At 41.4% G+C, this 21,854-nt stretch overlaps 1 protein-coding gene across 2 annotated transcripts; it reads right to left on the reverse strand.

The window, feature by feature from the left end:
* Positions 1-183: 183 nt before the first annotated feature.
* pex5 (peroxisomal biogenesis factor 5) lies at positions 184-21,490 on the reverse strand. 2 transcript variants are annotated; one of them, XM_017470131.2, is made up of 16 exons: positions 21,233-21,490; positions 18,526-18,682; positions 16,476-16,514; positions 14,306-14,423; positions 13,760-13,903; positions 9,100-9,190; positions 8,598-8,688; positions 6,500-6,622; positions 5,363-5,446; positions 4,968-5,087; positions 3,439-3,582; positions 3,243-3,313; positions 2,896-3,117; positions 2,625-2,790; positions 1,323-1,480; positions 184-1,211 (listed from the first exon to the last, which is right to left on the reverse strand). In XM_017470131.2, the coding sequence occupies exons 2-16, from the start codon at positions 18,637-18,639 to the stop codon at positions 971-973; spliced, it is 1,926 nt and encodes a 641-aa protein (XP_017325620.1). In that variant the 5' UTR covers positions 18,640-18,682; positions 21,233-21,490; the 3' UTR covers positions 184-970. The 2 variants fall into 2 exon arrangements, with proteins under 2 accessions (XP_017325620.1, XP_017325631.1); XM_017470142.2 differs by lacking the exon at positions 6,500-6,622 and having other exon boundaries at positions 21,233-21,489.
* Between the last annotated feature and the right edge of the window lie 364 nt (positions 21,491-21,854).

Below are 21,854 nucleotides of genomic sequence, written 5' to 3' on the forward strand. Positions count from 1 at the left end.
TATATAAAATGAAGATAAAGTCCAAATAAAAACAAGTAAATAACATACGTCTGCAAATCAACCAGTGCAGGAACACTGTACTACAACCATATCATCTATCATACACTTAAATTGATCTACTGACACACACTGGTCTCATTTTAATACCTTGTGTAATTTGTTCCATTTAATACAGACCCACAATCATTATTTCAAAGTTTTATTGCTTGGGTTACATATATAATCGTACAGTCGGTTGGCTATATTAAAAACTGGCATCATAATAATATTAATACAATTATGGTACACAAGATGGCAGCATTTACAATTAAGCTAATTCATTTACAGCAGGATTATTTATCAAATTAGATAACGAGCAAAGGAGCAAGGGCGGGCATGCATCCTCAGGTTTCTCATCCTTTTTTCATTATTTTCTTGCTGACACGACCTACCATCTCAACAATGTATCTTACGAATCTTGGTTATTTTAGTGGTTCATAAAAGCTCACACAAACCACATTCTTTAGTCTTTGTTCCTCCCGAAGTCATATACATGATCAGTACCTCGAAATAGAGGCAAATCTCCTTTTAGTGAAGTAATTGTCCTCAAGTAGTTGGAATGTAGCCAAGACATACCATATCAATGATTAACAAAATGGGAAGAAACATAATGTGCACAAGAACCTTGCATTCAGTTCTGTGGAGCTCTGAATTATGTAACAACGATGTATCGTTTTCAATGTCACACTCATTTCTAAAAAGTATCCACGCATTATCACTAGTCTATCTATCTGTTCAGAGCATGTAGTGCATCATCACTAGTGCATTAACTGTGCTGAGTGTTTCACACTAGTTTGATTCTTTCCTTCCTCTTTGTTCTTGTCGTCCATCTCTAACGACTCTCTTCCTTAAACTACTCTTCCGTACTTCCGAAACACCTCTCCCCACACTCGCATGCTATCACCCTCCACTCCTTTCCCCTCTCCCTCCTTCAGTCTGTCTCTCCGTCCCTCTGGCAGAAGTGCGCCAGCAGCGTGTCCAGATCTCGCCGGTCGGCAGCAGTGTACAACGAACTCTCTCCCATCATGCTTAGTGCCATGCGCAGGGTGGACCAGATGTTGTCTGACATTATGGTGGTGGCTGAACCTGGTGCCCGACTTGCACCTCCTTCCAAGTCACCAGCAGCCTGCCTTTGAAGAGAGAGCGCCTCCAGGAAATGCTCCACAGCTTCCCTGAGACAGACACAGAGCAGCGTATGAGAAGGAGGAGCGGGAAGGACAGTGATTGCAATAAGCAAAAGCAGATTTGTTAGTATACAGTAGTATTCAGTCGAGTACTCTTACCTGTGAGCTCCCAGATTAACACAGCTAATGCCCAGATTGTAACGGCTGCGTACGAACCCAGGTTGCAGCTCAAGCGCCCTTCTGTAGGCAGCAACAGCCTCCTCAGAGCGATTTCCGTTAGCTAGAGTAGCGCCTAACTTATTCCACAACAAATAATCCTGCAAAGTGAATGAGAAGAGACTAAGACATTGGTGTGTAACAGACTCTTGCTGAATAAAACAGTGTACATATTTGTCATTCTATACCTGTAATAAATTAGATGTACTCACAAAAAAGATCTAAGTGAATGAAAATTCAAAAAATGAGGACATTTCAAGGTGGTGGACTACTGATCTGAAGGTTGTGAGTTCAAATCCTAGCACTGCCAAGCTGCCACTGCTGGGACCTCGAGCAAGTCCCTTAACCCTCAACTGTTCAATTGTATAAATGAGATAAATGTTAGTCACTCTCTATAAGGGCGTCTGCCAAATACCTTAAATGTAAATGTAAAAGTTGACTCGTATCAAGTTTAAAGATAAATGGTAGTTATATAGTGCTTTTTTAACCTTAGCGGTTCTACAAAGCACTTTTTTTTTCACCTATTCACACACACACACACACACACACACACACACACTCACACACCAATGGTAGCAGAGCTGCCATGCAAGGTGCTAGCTTGCCATAGGGAGCAGCTTGAAGTTCAGTGTCTTGCCCAAGGACACTTCGGCATGTGGAGTCATGTGGGCCAGGAATCGAACTGCCAACCCTATGATTAGTGGATAACCCGCTCTACCACCTGAGCCACATAGTGCAGATTCAAATCTGAATTAATGATTGTTGTGTTGCTAATTTGGTTTTTAATTTGTGTTGCTAATTTGATTTTTCTCTTGACTTTGGTCTTGTGTGTATGCCCTGTCCAGGTTTTTTAAAATCTTATATAAAATGGTAGTAGCCGAAATGTATGCACTATACTATACATTTTACTGTTTGGTTTTTTTGTTCCCTTTTTTTGAGCACCAAATGCAGGGAGAAACTAATGCTGTTACAGTAAAGGTTTCCAGGGATGATGAAAAATCTGCTTGGTCCAAAGAATTCACTCAAGCCAATCATTTGGATTTGTCACTTTACCACCGCATACCTGATTTACATAGAACTGAGAAAGTTTCAATTGGAAAGGTCGCTTTTGGGTCTGTCTTTGTGTTGCTTGCTGATGATAACACACAGCCTGTTATTTCTAAGAGTAAAAATGAAGGAAATGAATGGTGCTTTTAGTCGATTCGGTCCCCAGAAGTACTATAATCTGAGTGTCTTTGTGTGTACCTGTGGAGTAACAGACAAGGCAGCAGTAAAACAGTCCACAGCTTTGTCATACTCTCCGCTCAGGTTGAAGAGAACTCCGAGACCACACTGCAGCTGAGGGTCGACCCGCGTAGGATCAGCAGCCGCCGCGCTCAGAAACAACGACTGCACCTCGTTAAACAGAGCCCTTAGAGACAGAAGAGCAAGAAAGACAGAAAACTGAGATGTAACATCCATTCCGTACCCAAAGAGTCTACTGTCATTTAGAAGAAAAGAGTTAAAATCGCTGTACTCTGGCAGCAGTGATCCAAATCTCTCCCTCTCCTTCTCTCTCTCTAGAACTCCTTCCCGCTCCTTCTCCCTGTCCATCTGCTCGAGAATATGCCGGTACTTTGGGTTGTGTCTCAGCCAGTCGCGAAGCGTCTCGCAGGCCTGCCGGTGCAGTGATTCATTGGTGAAGCTGACCGCCAGAGCCATGAGAGCTGTCAGATTGTCTTTCTTCAGCTCAATACACCTGAAAGCAAGATAACAAGAGGAAGACAAAACAGTATAAACTAACATAGAGCAATAAAAATGTGCAGGAAGAAAACGAGAGCCTACAAATAGCAGATTGTAAAAGTGTGTGCATCCTTCACTGACCTGCGGAGGGCACTGATGGCTGCAAACTCTTGCTCGTTCTCTGCTTGGCATGTTCCCAGGTACTGCCAAGCCTGAGGCACATCAGAAACACAAACATCTCACATGCACATGAAGAAAAATTACAGAGATGACCAATAAGAAAAGAAGACCGATCCTTATTATTATGTATTGGTGCTGAATTAGCTATAGGACTAACCAGCTGGTTGTCTGGTTCTCTCTGCACTGCACTCTCGAACAGGCGCACGGCTCCGGGGATGTCCCCAGCTTCCATCCTCTTCACTCCCTCCGCTAACGGGTCCTCGTGGGACAGGTACGGATTCTCTTCCTCAAACTGATAGCCCTGGGAAACAGATAGTAATCAAGCATACGGGTTAACAAACAAACACACTGTATTACATACTGGCTTTGACCAAGGTTAGAAAACAGAGTCAAGTAGCAGTATCCATACCTCTACTTGTATCCAAAAGAAACAATATGAAGTCATTAGGCAATTTCTAATAAGGATATATATTCATTTTTGGACTGAAGAAATAAAAGAACGTTAAAGCCAATACAATGTATTTGCTTATATACAGTCCCATCCGAAACTATTGAAACAGCCAGGCTAATTCATTTGTGTGTGCTGTACGCCAGGGCATTTGAATTCGAGATCAAAAAATGGATATGAGATGAGAGTTTAGGATTTCAGCATTTATTTCCTAGTATTTACATCTAGATGTGTTAAACAACATAAAACAGAGAACCTTCTATATCAGACCAACCATTTTTTATAGGAACAAACAAGTCTTAAAGTAAATTGTTAAAGTAAAATGTTTTGGGGTTTTTTCTTCACGGCTCACGCAATGATTCTGTCATCAACTGCTGCAGTTTTCTTGTCCAACCTGTTCCATGTCTGGTTATTAGTACACCAGTGGTTTTCTTTATTTTTCAGGGCATTCCAAATCATTGTATTGGCTACGCCCAATGCTTGTGCAATGCCTTTGATAGATTTTCCCCTCTTTTCTCAGCTTCAAAATGGCTTGCTTTTCTCCCATAGACAGCTCTCTAGTCTTCATGTTGGTTTATCCTTTGTAAACAACAAATGCGGTCTTCACCGGCAAAACCTACCACTCAAACCAAGGGTAGATATTCAGAGCTATTAATTCATGAAACAATCAATTTAACAGGGCACACCTGGGCAGCAAGAAACACCTCATCAATCACATGTTCCAATATTTTTGATCACTTGAAAGAATGGGTGGGTTCAAACAAAACATGCCGTGTTCCAAGTTGTTTAACGCATCTATATGTAAATATGAGGAAAAGAAATGTGAAATTCTGATCTGTCGTCTCATATTCATCTTTTGATCTCAAACCCAACAGAACTGGCCTTGCTGTTCCAATACTTTCAGAAGGGACTGTATTTCCTGTTTATGTTGTTATATATTTCCACCAGAAAAAAAAGTGTAAAATCTTTAGACTTTTAAAACATGAACAATGTATTTGTATTATTATTAGATAAATGAATGTAAGATCCACATGTAAGTATCTCCTGCATGCACACAAAGTATATAACACTCAATTATAATTGGTAACTACCAACTTGTGACAAACCACCCAGGAAAACGTTCATATGGGACTGAAATTATTCAAAGTGAAACAGAATTACAAGCGCCACACAGGTGGAGGCTAACTACTTTTTCTCAAAGTGAACGGAGGAGTTCCTTTGTAGGTGTACGTGGCTACCTTGTCATATGAGGTGCTGAGCAGCTGGTCAAAGTCAGACAGCCACGGATGAGCCTCAGCGTCTCTCTTAGCCATCTCCTCCCACTCCTCCTGCAGCTTCTCCCAGAAATCGATATCACTCTGCGCGCACACACACACACACACACACACACACAGAAAACTGTTACTACACTTTAACTCAATGGTCACCAACCCTGTTCCTGCAGATCTACCTTCCTGAAGACTTCAGTGCCAGCCATAATCATGCTCACCTATCCATTAATTGCCTTAAAAAGTTCTTGATCAACTAAAACCTGCAGGAAGGTAGATATCAAGGAAGAGGGTTGGTGACCACGGCTTTAACTGTTGCGACAACATTGATCCTAAATTAAATGAATGCACTTGTGCTCGAATACCTCCACGGCAGCTTTAGCCTGTTGAAAATCCGGGCCCGACGCGGCAAACTCGTCTACCCAAGACTCGGCAGACTCTTCTGACACCTGAGGAAGGGAACCAGGCAGAACCAGTCTTCAAAATGCATTCTAACCACCTTACACATGGGGATGGTGGAAACAAGGAAAAGGTAAATGAGGGCAAGAAAAAGAAATAAATTAAAAATAAATAAATAAAGGAATGGCCTAAAAGGGAAAGCATCTTACTATCATTAATCTTTCTTTCTACACATCTATAGAGGCGCCTGTTCTTAAATGAAAAGTCAAGCAGTGTTATTGTGCTTTGAGGAACTGAGTGGCTCGAATGAAAGGCAGCCATTTTGTGCAGATTTGCTCTCACAGAACACAAGCAATAGCAAAATGGCTTGTATCAAGGAAGCGCACAAATTGTAAAGCGACAACAGCATACTATATAAAGCGGCAAGAAATGAAAAATATATATATAAATGATAATAAAAATAATAATAAATATCAAGAAATGGACCCCATCATATTAGAGAAAAGTAGGTTTTTTTTTGTTTTTTTAAAAAAAGGACCACTGTATTCATGTTGCCAAGCAGCAGGGGTCCTACCTGACTGGCGAGATTAGCCCACTGTTCTGCATGTTTAGCTTTAGCTTGGTCATTCTTCTCTCTGCACTCTCGAGTTTCCACTTGTACAGTCCCTCCCCCTGATTCCTTCAGGAACTGCGCAGCCATTATGGGGGCAGGTGGGAGGGACAAGTGTGTTATGGGTTTGGTTCAATAAGGAGTTATTTTTAGGTATGGATTGAGGTAAATGGGTCAAGAAGAAGTCAGACAGATAAAGCACATGATCTACTAATAACACCTAAAAGTGTCATAAAAACCCATATCAGTGTATTAGAGCTGACTGAGAATTTTAAGTAATAAACTACATTTATTACTTAAAAAACAGAGAAATTACATTGTAAGTGTTGTAATACATTACATTGTAACACAAATTGTTATTTGTGACAATGCAGCACTTGGATGCACAAGGCAAAGGTGTTCGTCTGCTCGTTTTAATTCTCACTAAACAGCACGAGCTCAGATGGCTGCAGGCTGCACATGCCCTCTTTATGAGGTTGGTTAGGGTTCGTACCTGCGTGAAGCTGGACGCCCAGTTCTGTGCCTCTCTGGCCTGTGCCTTATCAGCGAGCTGCTTTCCTGCTCTGTCCTCCACAGTCACACTGCCCTCGCCAATCTGCCTAACAAACCGCAGGAACTGCACAACGACAACAACAACAATGGCCGTTACACACCTACAGCTCATTGTGCACACAAGTGGGTTCAGTCAAGGCGTCTTGAATAGACACACATCCTGATGTACTGATGCTGCCATGACAACAATATCTGGAGTCCTACAGTATTGCTTTACTGTGTGATTAAACACTGAAATTTAAATTATTTAGAAAAGCAATGACATAATGCAAAGAAATATATGGGAATGGAAATCAAGTTTATATGAAATTAGGAGGGGGGCTTGGCTGAAGGTCCATTTACAAGTCACTCAGAATTAAAAAAAGTGGCCTGGCAAAAAAAACCAAACAAAAAAAAACAGTTGTGAAAGATCTACGGTTATAATAAATTTTCCTTCATTGATTCAGCGTGGTGTTTTGCTAATATACAAGCAGTACAAAAAAAAAGTGCTGAAAGTGTCAGAAGCTGTGGTGCCACTATATTACTAATACTGAAATACTGAATTGCTGTGACAGGCTACAAAGAAGACTGTATAGGTTCACTATGTACGTTTGACACTGGATCAGCCCCAAACTTGCCTCTAAGATCAGGAAAGTACACCATCACGCAAAAGTTTGGACACACGTGCTTATAGAAGGTTTTCTTCATTTTCACTATTCTTCTTCACAGTATTCCTGATGTAGCTTTGCATCATCACTTGGTATCATCTCAAACAGCTTCATGAGAAAGCTTCATCCAGGAGTCTTAGCTTAAAATTCTGAAATACACCATGTACTTGCCAGCTGCTTTGTCAAAGTTCTAAATCAGGGGTGTCCAATCTTATCTGGAAAGGGCCGGTGTGGGTGCAGGTTTTCATTCCAACCGAGCAGAAGCCACACCTGAGTCTACTGAAAGCCAAGATCAATGGATTAAACAGGTGGAATCAGGTGTGGCTCCTGCTTGGTTGGAATGAAAAACTGCACCAACACTGGGCCTTTGCAGATAAGTTTGGACACCCCTGTTCTAAATGAAACAATTCAGGAAACAATTTCTGTTGAGCCTATGCCCACTGCAGTCCCTGCTTTCTGTTCCTGGCTGACAGAAGTGGAACCCGGCGTGCTCTTATGCTGTTGTGGCCCACCTGCCTCAAGGTTTGACATGTTGTGCATTCTGAGATGCTTTTCTACTCACCACAACTGAACAGAGTGGTTATCCACGTTACTGTAGCCTTTCTGTCAGCTCGAACCACTCTGGCCATTCACCGTTGACCTCTCTCATCACAAGACATTCTTGTGAACAAGTGAACTGTCGCTGACAATGTTTTTTCTTTATTGCACTATTCTGAGTAAATTCTAGAGACTGTTATGTGTGATCAGCAGCTATAGAAATACTCAAACCAGCCCGTCTGGCACCAACAATCATGCCACTGAGATCACATTTTATCCCCCATTCTGATGGTTGATGTGAACAATACCTGAAGCTGCTGGCCCGTATCTGAATGATTTTATGTAGTGCAATGCTGCCACACAATTGGCTGATAATTGCATGAATAAGTATTTATACAGGTGTTCCTAATAAAGTGTTCCGTGAGTGTACATTAGAACGCAGAAAATATGTACATGCAATTAACTTGACTGTTTGCGTAACATTAACAAGAACATGAACTGAAGCTCTTGACCTGTATTTGTATGATTTTATGCACTGTGCTGTTCCTACATGATTGGCTTATTGGATAATTGCATAAATGTGTATGTGAACAAATATTAAAATGGATGGTGAGATTATATATTTCAATTCAGTGTGTCCAAACTTTTGACTGGTACACTACATCCATCAATCCCACTACAGTACCATGAGCTAAATATTTAATAGTTTGAGTATAACCTGCAGCTATCAAATGGATAATTTATCCAGGTTTTGTCACCTTCTGAATTGTTTTAAATTGAAAGAAAGCATTACTAAATACATGAAAGGTCCAGAAGAAGAAGCAAATAACCAGCAGCATAAAAGCCCATGCTCACCTCTGTGTTTTGCAGCTTGGGGTCATCGACCTTTGCAAGAAGTTCATTAGCCGTTTGCTTCAGCTCCTCCCCTGGTTGGTACTCTTTTGTCCTAATGGGTTATAATAAATCTTTTTAATGTTTTAGAAAAAAAACTGGGTTTCCAAATTCACACTGAAAAAAAAAAACCCAAATATGCTGCCATCAAAACATATTTGCAGCTCATTAAGACTCAGGCATTCTGATAGACTAATACAGAACTTTGCTCAGGTAAATTTTTCCCTTTATGCAAATTCCAAGCCATATTCAGTCACCAAGGACATGATCCATGCAACTACCAACATACTGTTCTGTTTATATAACTCTTCTAAGCCTCAAGGTTAAAATTCTTTCATTGTATTGAAAATGGTTCTGCAGTTCATTGTAAAAGCCAAAGAATCGTTTCTGCCCTTGATTTGCCAACGCTTTCTAAACTTCATTACATTCAGCCTTCCACACATTTCCATTTAATACAGACTCTTACCATTCTCTCTCTTGCTCCTTCTCTCCCAAATCTCCCAACCATAGCTTCTCCTCTGACTGCTCCAAATACTCTTCAGCCCATCGACCAGGGTCTGGGTCAAACACAGAAAGTGATGGAGAGTAGAGGTTACGTGAAAGGACATGACAGGAAGTGTGGAACCAAGCCAGAAGAAAGAGCCCTAATCAGCAAATTTGGATGTCCACTCAAAACCATGTTCACTATGGCCAAAATGTCTCTGGCCACCTGACCATCACACCCATATCTGGGCTTTCCAAAAACTGCCACAAAGTTAGAAGCACAGAATTGTATAGGATGTCTTTTTATGTTGTAGCATTACAATTCCTTTTCACTGGAACTAAGGGACCCAAACCTGTTCCAACATCACAATGACTCTGTGCACAAAGCGAGGTCCATAAAGACATGGTTTGCAAAGGTTGGAGTGGAAGAACTCGAGTGGCCCGCTCAGAGCCCTGACCTCAACACCAATGAACACCTTTGAGATGAACTGGAACACTGACTGCATCCCAGGCCTCCTCACCTAACATCACTCACTCACTAATGCTCTAATGTGGCCACTGAAGTTGTGTGAAATCCCCTTATCCACAGTAAGCCACAGTAAGCCACATGAAGTCTTTCATCCGAAAGTGGCTGGGCTTCCCGTGATGACTATCTGAAACCCGGTCTCTTTGGAAAGAACATCTTACAGCTGCCACTGCAATCCATCAGCATGGGATGCAAGCAGGAGAAGACCAGGCTAGTGTTAAAGCTGAGGGAGTCCACTGACCAAGCAGTGCGGAGTACAAATGTCCAGGTCCACACAGGCCACAAGTGGAAAGCCCATGCTGAAGTTGGTGCCTCAGTGGTGTCTGAGGTGACAAGTATGGAGGATGAATGCTATAAGATCAAGGCTGTAGCACAAAGACAACGGGGGGTGGGGTTTGGACAACATGGGTAGGTGTTGTTGGCAGAAACATCATCTTGGCAGACCTGTGGAGAATCCCACAGGCAAGATTTAAGGTGCATTCACACATACAGCAACTCACAACGACAAAGCGATCGGAGACCATTCATTTTCAAGGAGCATACTTCCGGCAACATAAGCGATAGCTAGCATTGGTGACTAGATGTGAGCGTGTCCAGCAGTAGCCAATTAGCTTAGTTTAGCTTAGCTTAGGATCTTGGTGGGTTTAAACTAAAACTATACAATAATAATAATAATAATAATAATAATAATAATAATAATAATACCAACAACAACAATAAAAGAAAAAATAATTGCAACTGAGAAAAATCCCAGTACAGCTTCTATCTCGGGTGAAGTGTCCGTCTTGTCACTGCTTCGGCGCCCGGGAACGAGCAGCACCAAGCTGGACACATCACCCAGGAAACAAACAGGCCAAAGAGCGGCGATCCAGCCCCTGGTCACCATCAAACATATAATTAATGACACCCTGAGGGTGATGCTCACTTACTGAGATAGGAGCTACACTGGAATTTTGTACAAATGCAGCAAAAAGTGAGTTTGTTTCATTATTATTATTATTATTTTGCTTTAAACGCCAAGACTGTAAGCTAAGCTTAGCTTGCGCTTTTGCTGCAGATAGATGGCAAAGAGCACACACTGCTTCTCATTCATCTCAAAGGATATGATGCATATATACATTGGTGAATTTTATATGATCGCACTCCCTCCTGAATGTTTAATTTTAGTGACAAGAAAACGGGTTTGTTGTCAAAAGTGGAATGCTAGTTGCGCCTCCCATGTTACTATGGCAACCAGTAGTAGGACGCCAACTGGTGACTTCATAGTACAGCGACTGGCAATTTGCAGCAATGAAATCGCTGCATTTGTGAACGCACCTCTAGTTTTCTTATCAGGGCAACATACAACACACCTCTGCCCACTGAACCTGCACCAGTGGTTTGGCCAGGAAGAATGCTGCCTCCTCTGTAGCAATCCAAATGCAACTCTCCAACACATCTTGTTAGGCTGCAAGATTGCATGCTCCCAGGGGTGCTACAGGTGGCGACACGATCAAATACTGAGCAGATTGGCCGAGGTGCTGGAGGGGCACAGACAGGTCATAAGCAGAGAGGTCATCCTCCACCAGTGTGTCAGCACATCCAATTTGTCAGAGAAGATGGGGCATCACAAGTGCCACGCCAAGAGTTCCATCAAGGACAGTTCCTTTCCCCTAAAACTGGAGAATGATAGTCAATCTTGACAGGAAAATCCAGTTCCCTAGTGAGATCACCAACACAACTCTCTGCCCTGATATAATGATGTAGTCCAGTGGCACCAAGAGAGTGCTCCTCATCGTGCTAACTGTCCCATGGGAGGAAGGAATAGAAGCTGCCTTTGAGAAGAAGACACTGAAGTACTCAGGTGGTATTACGGAGTATAAAGATGCTAGCTGGAGAACCATCATCTATGCGGTAGAAGTAGGATGCCGTGGCTTTGTTGGAATATCAACTGTTCATTTCCTGAGGGATATTGGAGGTCTTGAAAGATCTGGCTGAAGAGGCAGAGAAAAGCAGCTTTTGGCTCTGGGTGAGGGGAAAGGTCTAGTTGCAGGAGGTGGCTGGGAGACGTCCCTGCCACTGCTCTGCTACCAGGAGACATTCCGGGGTAAAAGGAGCAAAACCTTGTTGAGCGGTGGTTGTCAGCTGATGACCCTGCAGCTGACCTATGCCATATGGAACCAGTGGCATTCAGCATTAACGGTACCAGTGGGGCTTGTGACAGCCTTAGTCACTAGGGAGGCCTGTAAGGCTCTAGTTATGTTAGGCAAGCATGCCGGAGTGGTATTAGGTATAACAGGAGAAAACCATAGGAAACCCGTGGCACTAAGCATCCATTAACGTTGGCAGTGCGGCTTGCTACAGCAGTAGTCACTGGGATGCCTGTATGGTTTTGGTAGCGTAAAGCATGATGGCCATGCAGAAGGAAGAGCAGTAATCCTAGGAGGTGCAACAGGCAATAATGCCATAACAGATCAACATCTACTTGTGTAAATCAGTGTGACTGAATGGGCACAAATCCCCATAGTCACGCTCACGGTCACACTCAAAAATCTATAGGAAAGCCTTCCCAGAAGAATGGAGGCTGTTACAGCAGTAAAGGTGCGACTACATCTGGAATGAGATGTTCGATAAGCACATATGGGTGTGATAGTCAGGTGCCTAAAAACCTTTGGCAATATAGTCTAACATTGAGTAGGAAAGTGACAACATTCATTGTCTCAAATCAGTTATGTTAACCCTGTAAACTGGAGTCAGATTATTAAATGAATTATGAAGTAATATACATGCATTTAATCTTCACCTGACAAGATCTCCCCTCACGCTAGCGCTGTAGCACGCAGCACGCTCCGAAGCATGAGCACGCACTTCCGGGTTTCAGTGACATTCAGTACATTTACATGGACAATATTCCGATTTTAACCTGATTAAGACAATACTCTGATTAAGAAACTAGCATGTAAACAGCGATTATTGATGACCTTAATCGACTAAAGTCATACTCGAAGTAAACACAAATCGAATTAAGACGTGGAGTATTCCTATTTTCGTCACATTATTGAAGTGTATTACAGAAATGTACACACCTTAAGTCACATTTTGTGACAGGACACGTACACACACGGCAGTGCTCAACCCTTTGACGGCAAACAAGAGAGCGCGGCTGCGTCCGAAACTGTGTACTTACCTGCTATATAGTAGGAAGTGAAATACACGTATTTTGGCTACGATATAGTGGGTAAGTACTCGAATTCGGATGCAACCCACGGCTTCAAGTATTCGTCTATTTGCACGTATAGCATAGAAGTGTTCGTAAAATTAAAAATAAAACACCCAAAACTGTATACGGTACCATAACGAAGACGAAATGTAGGTTGATACATGAAATTCTGGCGGGAACATCGGACGAGGTAGCGTGGGGACGTAATGACGTGCTATTAATCAATCTACGTTCTGTAACATGTAAAACCTGAACTTGAAAGGAATATTCTAAAAGCAAGTCATGAAAACACCTTAAATCACAATACTGTCTTATTCAGAATAAAGGTCAATAATTAGGTTACTGCTGTCCATGTAAACATAGTCACTGCCTTTGTTTACTTTTAACATGTGTGTTTTGTTGTGTCCTGTTTATGTTTATATATTGTTTATGTCCTGTCTCCGCCCCAGTATTGTTATTGGTTGTTTCCCTTATGTGACATCACTGTTCTCAGCTGTTTTGTGTTTCACCCCTGATTACGTTTAGTATTTAAACCCCTCGTGTCTCATTGTTCGGCGCGAAGTATTGCGTATTAAGTGTTACCACCATACCAAGACTTTGTTCCTCGTTTACCTGCCATAGTTTTCATCCTATTCTCATCCTCCTTACTTGATTCGTGCTTAGTCTCGTTTACGCCCATTTGCTGATTGCCTGACCCTTTGCCTGTTTTTCACCACACCTGTGTTTCACGTTTTGGTTTTGTCTGCCTGACTGCCTCTCTTTATTAAAGCTTTTATCTGCACTTGCATGTGTCCGAACCTCCTTTACGTGATGTCGCCTGAGCCTACATCAATCGCTGTTATGCATATAATAAAGCAAAGCTTTTTTCATCCTACAAAGACAGGACATGATCCAAAAACAAATTGTATAATGACTAACCTGCCACTTCGTTAATGAATTCTCTGGTCCAGTCAGCGTCTGCTGCATCAAAACCTGCCTGGGCCGGAGAGGCTGCGGAGTCAGCGCCAGACAGGAACTCTGCTGTCCAGTCACCCGATAGTGCCAATGCCGCTACGTCTGGAGCTGCAAGCAAAACGTTTTAACATCTTACACCTTATATCAAATTCTAGTAGTACTATAATGGCAATTGATCTGAGCAGATGCTGAGCTGTGGCGTTTAACAAAGAACAAAATGATCCTGTCTTTTTACATAACAATATGACCCTAAGTCAGATCATGGCATAAATATGATCTCTTGTCTCCTGTATGCACTTGGTGTCAAATGACACAAAGTGCCAACATGGCGGCTACTATTAAATAAGAAAATCAGCCTGAGCTCAGAAATGTAAGATGGTGAATTCTGCAATACTGTTCAGCATCACAAGTGTGTGTGTGTGTGTGTGTGTGTGTGTGTGTGTGTGTGTGTGTGTGTATATATATATATATATATATATATATATATATATATAAATAAGAGTGTGTTACCTCTTTGTGGGGCCTGTCTGTAGGTCTGCTGGTCAATTTGCTGCATTTCTTCCAAAAGCTGGCCCATGTCGAAACTGTGAGGAGGGCGTGGGGGCGCCTGTAGAAACTCATTCACCAGCTGGAATTAAAGGTGTTATGATACAGGAATACATCAGCTGCTGTATTCACACACAAATAATATCTTAAACATTCACTAAGAGTCCCTATCTACTAGTTTTTTCTTATAACCTATTTACAAAACAGCCGAATAAATAGTTTACTAATTCCTGATCTAAGAGGAAAGGTGGGGTCGAACCCATTGTCGTGGATACCAGAGGGTTTCATGAATGAATATCCGCAGTGACGCGTTAGCTATCTGCAGTAATTTCACAAAATGAAATACAATAACACAATGACATATCAGAATGCTACACAAATGCATAAAAACAAAACAGGAAATGTGTTTGGCTTGACAGTATAATAATGTGTCACATTGATTTATTAATGAGGTGACTTATAATTTCATTTCATTCATTTTTTATTACAGTATCGATTTACATAGCCCTCTAGCACTGGTTTTTGTAGGCGAGTAGCAGAGCTGTCAAAGATCTGCAGATGTGCTGTGTTACTTTTCTTAGTTATTAACAAACAAAAATGTTAGGGATCGTCGTCATTAATCTTACTGAAATTTTACTTAACGTGACAGTGCTGTTAAACGTCTGCAGCGGCTATTTAGGATTGTTTGCAATCCAGTCTCAGTAAGTCCTTTATGCTACCCATACGTTTTCTGTAGGTTTTAGGACCTCATTTCAACACTAAAATGTTTTGTGATTAGGAGATAACGAGGGTCTTAAAATTACAACCCCAATTCCCAAAATGTTGGGACGCTGTGTAAAATGTAAATAATAAAAACTGAATGCAGTGATTTGCAGATCTCATAAACTCAACAGAACATAGAAAACATATCTAATGTTTAAACTGAGGAAATGTACAATTTTAAAAGAAAAATAAGGTAATTTTGAATTTGATGGCAGCAACAGGTCTCAAAAAGTTGGGACAGGGTCATGTTTACCACTGTTTCGCATCCTCTTTAGTTTAGAGGACGCGGCGTCCACGGTTTCCAAGAAGAATTTAAAATTTCGATTCGTCTGACCACAGAACAGTTTTCCACTTTGCCTCATTCCATTTTAAATGAGCTTTGGCCCGGAGAAGACAGCTGTTTCTGGATCATGTTCACATATGGCTTCTTCTTTGCATGATAGAGCTTTAACCAGCATTTGTGGATGGAACGGTGAACTGTGTTCACAGACAATGAGTTCTGGAGGTGTTTCTGAGCCCATGCAGTGATGTCCATTACAGAATCATGCCTGTTTTTAATGCAGTGCCGCCTGAGAGCCTGAAGAACATGAGCATGCAGTATTGATTTTCACCCTTGTCCCTTGCGCACAGAGATTTCTCAAGATTCTCAGAATCTTTTGATGATATTTTGTACTGTAGTTGATGAGATTTACATTGAGAAGCATTATTCTGAAATTGTTCCACAAATTGTAGAAATCTACCCATCTTTACTTCTGAAAGACTGCCTTTCCAAGATACTCTTTTTTTATACCCAAGTATGTTACTGACCTGTTGCCAATTAACCTTCAGTTGTTTCCATTTAGTAACACTTACTTTTCCAGCCTTTTGTTGCCATCCGTCCCAACCTTTGTGAGACGTGTTGTGGCCATCAAATTCAAAATTATATATATTTTTTTCTTAAAATGGTACATTTACTCAGTTTAAACATTTGATATGTTCTCTATGTTCTATTGTGAATAACATATGGGTTTATGAGATTTGCTAATCAATGCATTCTGTTTTAATGTACATTTTACACAGCATCCCAACGTTTTGAATTGGGGTTGTAGAATAGACAAATATTTTTAAACACTTTTTCTTTAATCTGTCAGTTAAAAGCTACTTTTAGCCTCAAGATTCATTGCATTCATATGCTTGAGGTACCATAACATTGTTTCATTCCTCTCATTGCAACTATCACTTCTATTTTTCAACCAATGCCCATTTTAAACATCAATAAAAATAAACAGAAATAGATAGATAGATAGATATAATTTAAGCTAGATCTGTCGACTCATAAAAGTCATACCCTGACCCCAGGCTAACAGCCAAGTAACTGGTCAATAGAACATACCTCTTCCTCGGTGGCTATTTCAATCGGCGTGGGGGGGATCTAAGTGGAAAGAGTCACAGAGAGACACAGAGAGGCATATGGTTCAATACACTGATTCCAACCAATGATCACATCTGTAATGAGTCAGTATTACATTAGTGTTTCTGGGCTTCCTGAGAATTAAAATGTCTAAAGTATACCCACAGGAAGAGAATTCTTAAAAAATAAATAAATAAATAATGTTTCTTTTTATTTTAATGAATAATATCATTATAAACATGGTAGGAGTCTATCAAAATGTTTTGTGAACATCTGCCTTAGAACCTTTTTTTTTTTTCTTTCATCATCCAGCTGGACGATAATAAACGTTCCCCATTTCATCAGGGAATTCAAAAACAAAACCACATAACGAACCAAGAAAATACAAAACAATACAGTGCATCCGGAAAGTATTCACAGTTCTTCAGTTTTTCCACATTTTGTTATGTTACAGCCTTATTCCAAAATGGATTAAATTCATTATTTTCCTCAAAATTCTACAAATTCTACAAACAATACCCCATAATGATAACATGAAAGAAGTTTGTTTGAAATCTTTGCAAATTTATTAAAAATAAAAAACAAAAAAAGCACATGTACGTAAGTATTCACAGCCTTTGCTCAATACTTTGTTGAAGCACCTTTGGTACCAATTACAGCCTCAAGTCTTTTTGAGTATGATGCTACAAGCTTGGCACACCTATTTCTGGGCAGTTTCTCCTATTCTTCTTTGCAGGACCTCTCAAGCTCCATCAGGTTGGATGGGGAGCGTCGGTGCACAGCCATTTTCAGATCCCTCCAGAGATGTTCAATCAGGTTCAAGTCTGGGCTCTGGCTGGGCCACTCAAGGACATTCACAGAGTTGTCCTGTAGACACTCGTTTGTTATCTTGGCTGTGTGCTTAGGGTCGTTGTCCTGTTGGAAGATGAACCTTCACCCCAGTCTGAGGTCCAGAGAGCTCTGGAGCAGGTTTTCATCAAGGATGTCTTTGTACATTGCTGCATTCATCTTTCCCTCGATCCTGACTAGTCTCCCAGTTCCTGTTGCTAAAAAACATGCCCACAGCATGATGCTGCCACCAGTATGCTTCACTATAGGGATGGTATTATCCAGGTGATGAGTGGTGCCTGGTTCCCTCCTGACATGACACTTGCCATTGGTCTGAGAGTACTTCAGGTGCCTTTTGGCAAACTCCAGGTGGGCTGTCATGTGCCTTTTACTGAGGAGTGGCTTCCATCTGGCCACTCTACCATACAGGCCTGATTGGTGGAGTGCTGCAGAGATGGTTGTTCTGGAAGGTTCTCCTCTCTCCACAGAGACATGCTGGAGTTCTGTCAGAGTGACCATCGGGTTTTTGGTCACCTCCCTGACTAAGGTCCTTCTCCCCCGATCGCTCAGTTTCTCCCCCAGCTCTAGGAAGAGTCCTGCTGGTTCCAGACTACTTCCATTTATGGCTGATGGAGGCAACTGTGCTCATTGGGACCTTCAATGCTGCAGAAATGTTTCTGTACCCTTCCCCAGATCTGTGCCTCTATACAATCCTGTCTCGGCGGTCTACAGACAGTTCCTTGGACTTCATGGCTTGGTTTGTGCTCTGACATGCATTGTTAATTGTGGGACCTTATAAAGACAGGAGCATGCCTTTCCAAATCATGTCCAATCAACCGAATTTACTACAGGTGGACTCAAATTGAGTTGTAGAAACATCTCAAGGATGATCAGTGGAAACAGGATGCACCTGAGCTCAATTTTAAGTGTCATGGCAAAGGCTGTGAATACTTATGTAAATGTGCTTTTTTTTGTTTTTTATTTTAAATAAATTTGCAAAGATTTCAAACACATTTCTTTCAAGTTGTCATTATGGGGTATTATTTGTAGAATTTTAAGGAAAATAATGAATTTAATCCATTTTGGAATAAGGTTGCACCATAACAAAATGTGGGAAAAATGAAGCGCTGTGAATACAAAAAAAAGAAAATATACCTCATACTATATACAATATAGTAACTGTTTGCACTCAACAACTACTTACAGTGGGCGTTGATCTATGTCTCCAAGCTCCGCCTTCTTGGGTCATGTGACCGGTCAATTTCATGAGGGGATTGGCCCCCCCACATTCTGCCTCTACCAGCTCCCGCATCGCCATGGCAACACAGGGTCAGGGCGGCTCTGACAGCTCCTTGAATTTTCTAGGAAGAAATCCATTGTTAAAGGAAAATACAGCTTTCTGTGCATGAGTCTCATTAGAAAATCACATTACAGCAGAATACCACACAGGATAATTATATCATACTGTATATCCTTTATACCAATCAGCTGTGACATTAAAACCACTGACAGGTGACGTGAATAACACTGATTATCTTGTTACAATGCCACCTGTTAAGGGGTGGGATATATTAGGCAGCAATTGAGCAGTCCATTCTCAAAGTTGATGTGTTGAAAGCAGGAAAAATGGGCAAGCGTAAGGATCGGAAGAACATTGACAAGCTCCAAGTTTGGCTAGATGACTGGCTCAGAGCATCTCCAAAAACGGCAGGTCTTGTGGGGTGTTCCTGGGAATACAGTGGTTAATACCTACCAAAAGAGGTCCAAGGAAGGACAACCAGTGAACCGGCGACAGGGTCATGGACGCCCAAGGCCCATTGATGCGCGTGGGGAGTAAAAGTTAGCCAGTCTGGTCCGATCCCACCGAAGACCTACTCTAGCACAAATTGGTGAAAAAGTTACTGCTGGTTATGATAGAAAGGTGTCAGAACACACAGTGCATCACAGCCACAGACCGGTCAGAGTGCGCATGCTGACCCCTGAACATCGCTGAAAGCTCCTACAATTGACCATGGAGTAATGGAAGAAGGTGGCCCGGTCTGATGAATCACGTTTTCTTTTACATCATGTGGACAGCCAGGTGCATGTGCGTCACTTACCTGGGGAAGAGATGGCACCAGGATGCATTATGGGAAGAAGGCAAGCCGGCGGAGGCAGTATGGGCAGTGTTCTGCTAGGAAACCTTGTGCATTCATGTGGATGTTACTTTGATACGTACCACATTCCTAAACATTGCTGTAGACCAAGTACACCTCTTCATGGAAACAGTATTCCCTAATAGCAGTGGCCTCTTTCAATAGGATAATGTACCCTGACACACTGCAAAAATTGTTTAGGAATGATTTGTGGAACATGACAAAGAGTTCAAGGTATTGACTCAAAATTCCCCAGATCTCGATCCGATCGAGCATCTGTGGGACGTGCTGGACAAACAAGTCTGATCATTGGAGGCCACACCTTGCAACTTGCTTCTAAGGTGTTGGTGCCAGATACCACAGCACACCTTCAGAGGTCTTGTGGGGTCCATGCATCAAATAATCAAGCTATTTTGGCTCGGGGTGGGGGGGATGACACTGAACAGGAAAAACTTGTCCTCGTCCTTTTTAAATATCCAGCCGCGTTTCGCTTACCTCACAGCCCGAGCTTGACAAAAAAAAAAACAACAACAAGAAACAAATTCAAACCATTTCCTTCTAAACCAACAAAACTTGCACGTTTGAACACCCAGAGATGCATTTACGACCCGTGCTCGCCGATACGATTTCTCTCGCTCAACAACTTCCGCAAGATGATCGTTATAACGTTGAGGGGCGGGACACTTCGGATTCTAGACAGTGTTTGACTGGACAGAAAATCTGACGAGAAGTGCAGAATGATGTCATCAAAACATGCTGATCCATACCGGTGGTAGAGAGAGACTGTACATTTTGAATGCGTATATCTTCCAAACGCGAATTTTGTCATTGTTTTGTTGCACACTAGCTTATACATAACCATAAGGCTGACATATTCATACTAAAAGCCACAAAAATGCAATTTTGATTTCATGGGGACTCATTAACCGTAAAGAACTTTTTCTTTTAACTGTACAATACATTATCACTGTGATCAGCAGCGCACCTGATGCAATTTCCCTCCTCTACTGTGCAATACATTTCCCTACAGTATACAATATATACAGACCCTCAGCAACACACGCTAATCCATTTAGTGGATTATTTCTTACATATCTTGAATGTATTGCTCATCGTGTGCACTCTCGTTCTTGGCAGCATTAGAAGGGATTTCTTTTACATTGCTACCAATGTACTGTTTGGTGTTTACACAGTGAATAAATGTGCTGAATGAATTAATTAAGTCTCATCCCTTCCTTGTGTGTGTGTGTGTGTGTGTGTGTGTTCAGGTTCAATAAACAACAGATCTGCTTTTGTCCTGTCAGATAAAGACCAACAATTGTGAATAAACAGCACATGCAAAACAAAAACAGTTTACACTTTACATACTGGTACACTGTAAGTATCATAGATGTCACCTGTAAATATCTGTAAAACAAACATACATGTGTGCTCTATAACTGACAGCCTTTGTTTTTTTTTAAGATGCAGTGTATTTTCATCAGCTAGTTAACTATATCCATACTGTTACCTGGACATATTTACAGACAGATATACAGCTGAATCAGGTAGTAAACTAATTCTAGCTCAGGTATGTCACACAGCTAGCTCATAATCAGTAGGTGAAGAGTTAGCAATGGTTCAAGTCAGTGGCTAACGCTTTTAGCAGAACACACTAGTTATCCGTATTGGGTGACACACAGGAACAGTACTACAGATATGAGCTAATAGTAAAACCCTAACATGTATACATGTAGCTAGTCGGCTAGTTTATTTAGCTACAGCTAATAGACTCACCACTGCGCTGTAGTCCAGGCGATGTGGCTGTTAACTCAGCTCCTCTGCTTAATAATAATAATACTAAACCGCTTTGATTAACCGCTAATCTACGCAGCGAATTATGTGCTACTTCTAAAAGAAAGAATACGACCCTAAACTGCAGTACGTCCTTTTTTTAACAATCAAACGTGGCTAAATCTATATGTTTACCTCCCCTTTGACCCAAGGAAAGAGGTGAAGCAGCTACATGAATACAGCAAACGCGCTGCAAATGCTATTCACAAACACACGGCGCGCCAGCGGCCATAACACAGTGAGTGTAGATAGTGCGTAACATACGCCGAGACTACGCAAACTTCTTAAAATGACAGCACAGATGTACTGTAGCTTTTCGTAGCGTGTATACATAATATATATATATATAAGGAGAATGTAGTGTGCACTCACAGAAATGCATTTGCGTTACGCATTAAAATTGGGATTTATGTATGTATTTTTAGTCGTTGTTGGGTTTTTTTTAAAGCAACTGGTAGCCTAATGTTACGTTGTGTAAAGACACAAAGTCCACTGGCATGCTGTGAGGTACTGACAACTGACAGAATGATTCACTCAGACAAGCATTCACGATTTTGGGCTCAAT

This window comes from Ictalurus punctatus, chromosome 1 (assembly GCF_001660625.3).
Source record: "Ictalurus punctatus breed USDA103 chromosome 1, Coco_2.0, whole genome shotgun sequence".
NCBI lineage: Eukaryota > Metazoa > Chordata > Actinopteri > Siluriformes > Ictaluridae > Ictalurus > Ictalurus punctatus.

Coding starts and splice junctions, on each gene's coding strand:
- pex5 (XM_017470131.2), bottom strand. CDS start 18,639: ATGGCGATGCGGGAGCTGGTAGAGGCAGAATGTGGGGGGGCCAATCCC. Junction 6,623..8,597: donor CCAAGCTGCAAAACACAGAG/GTGAGCATGGGC, acceptor GTCGTTGTGCAG/TTCCTGCGGTTTGTTAGGCA. Junction 5,447..6,499: donor GGGCGTCCAGCTTCACGCAG/GTACGAACCCTA, acceptor TCCCTTCCTCAG/GTGTCAGAAGAGTCTGCCGA.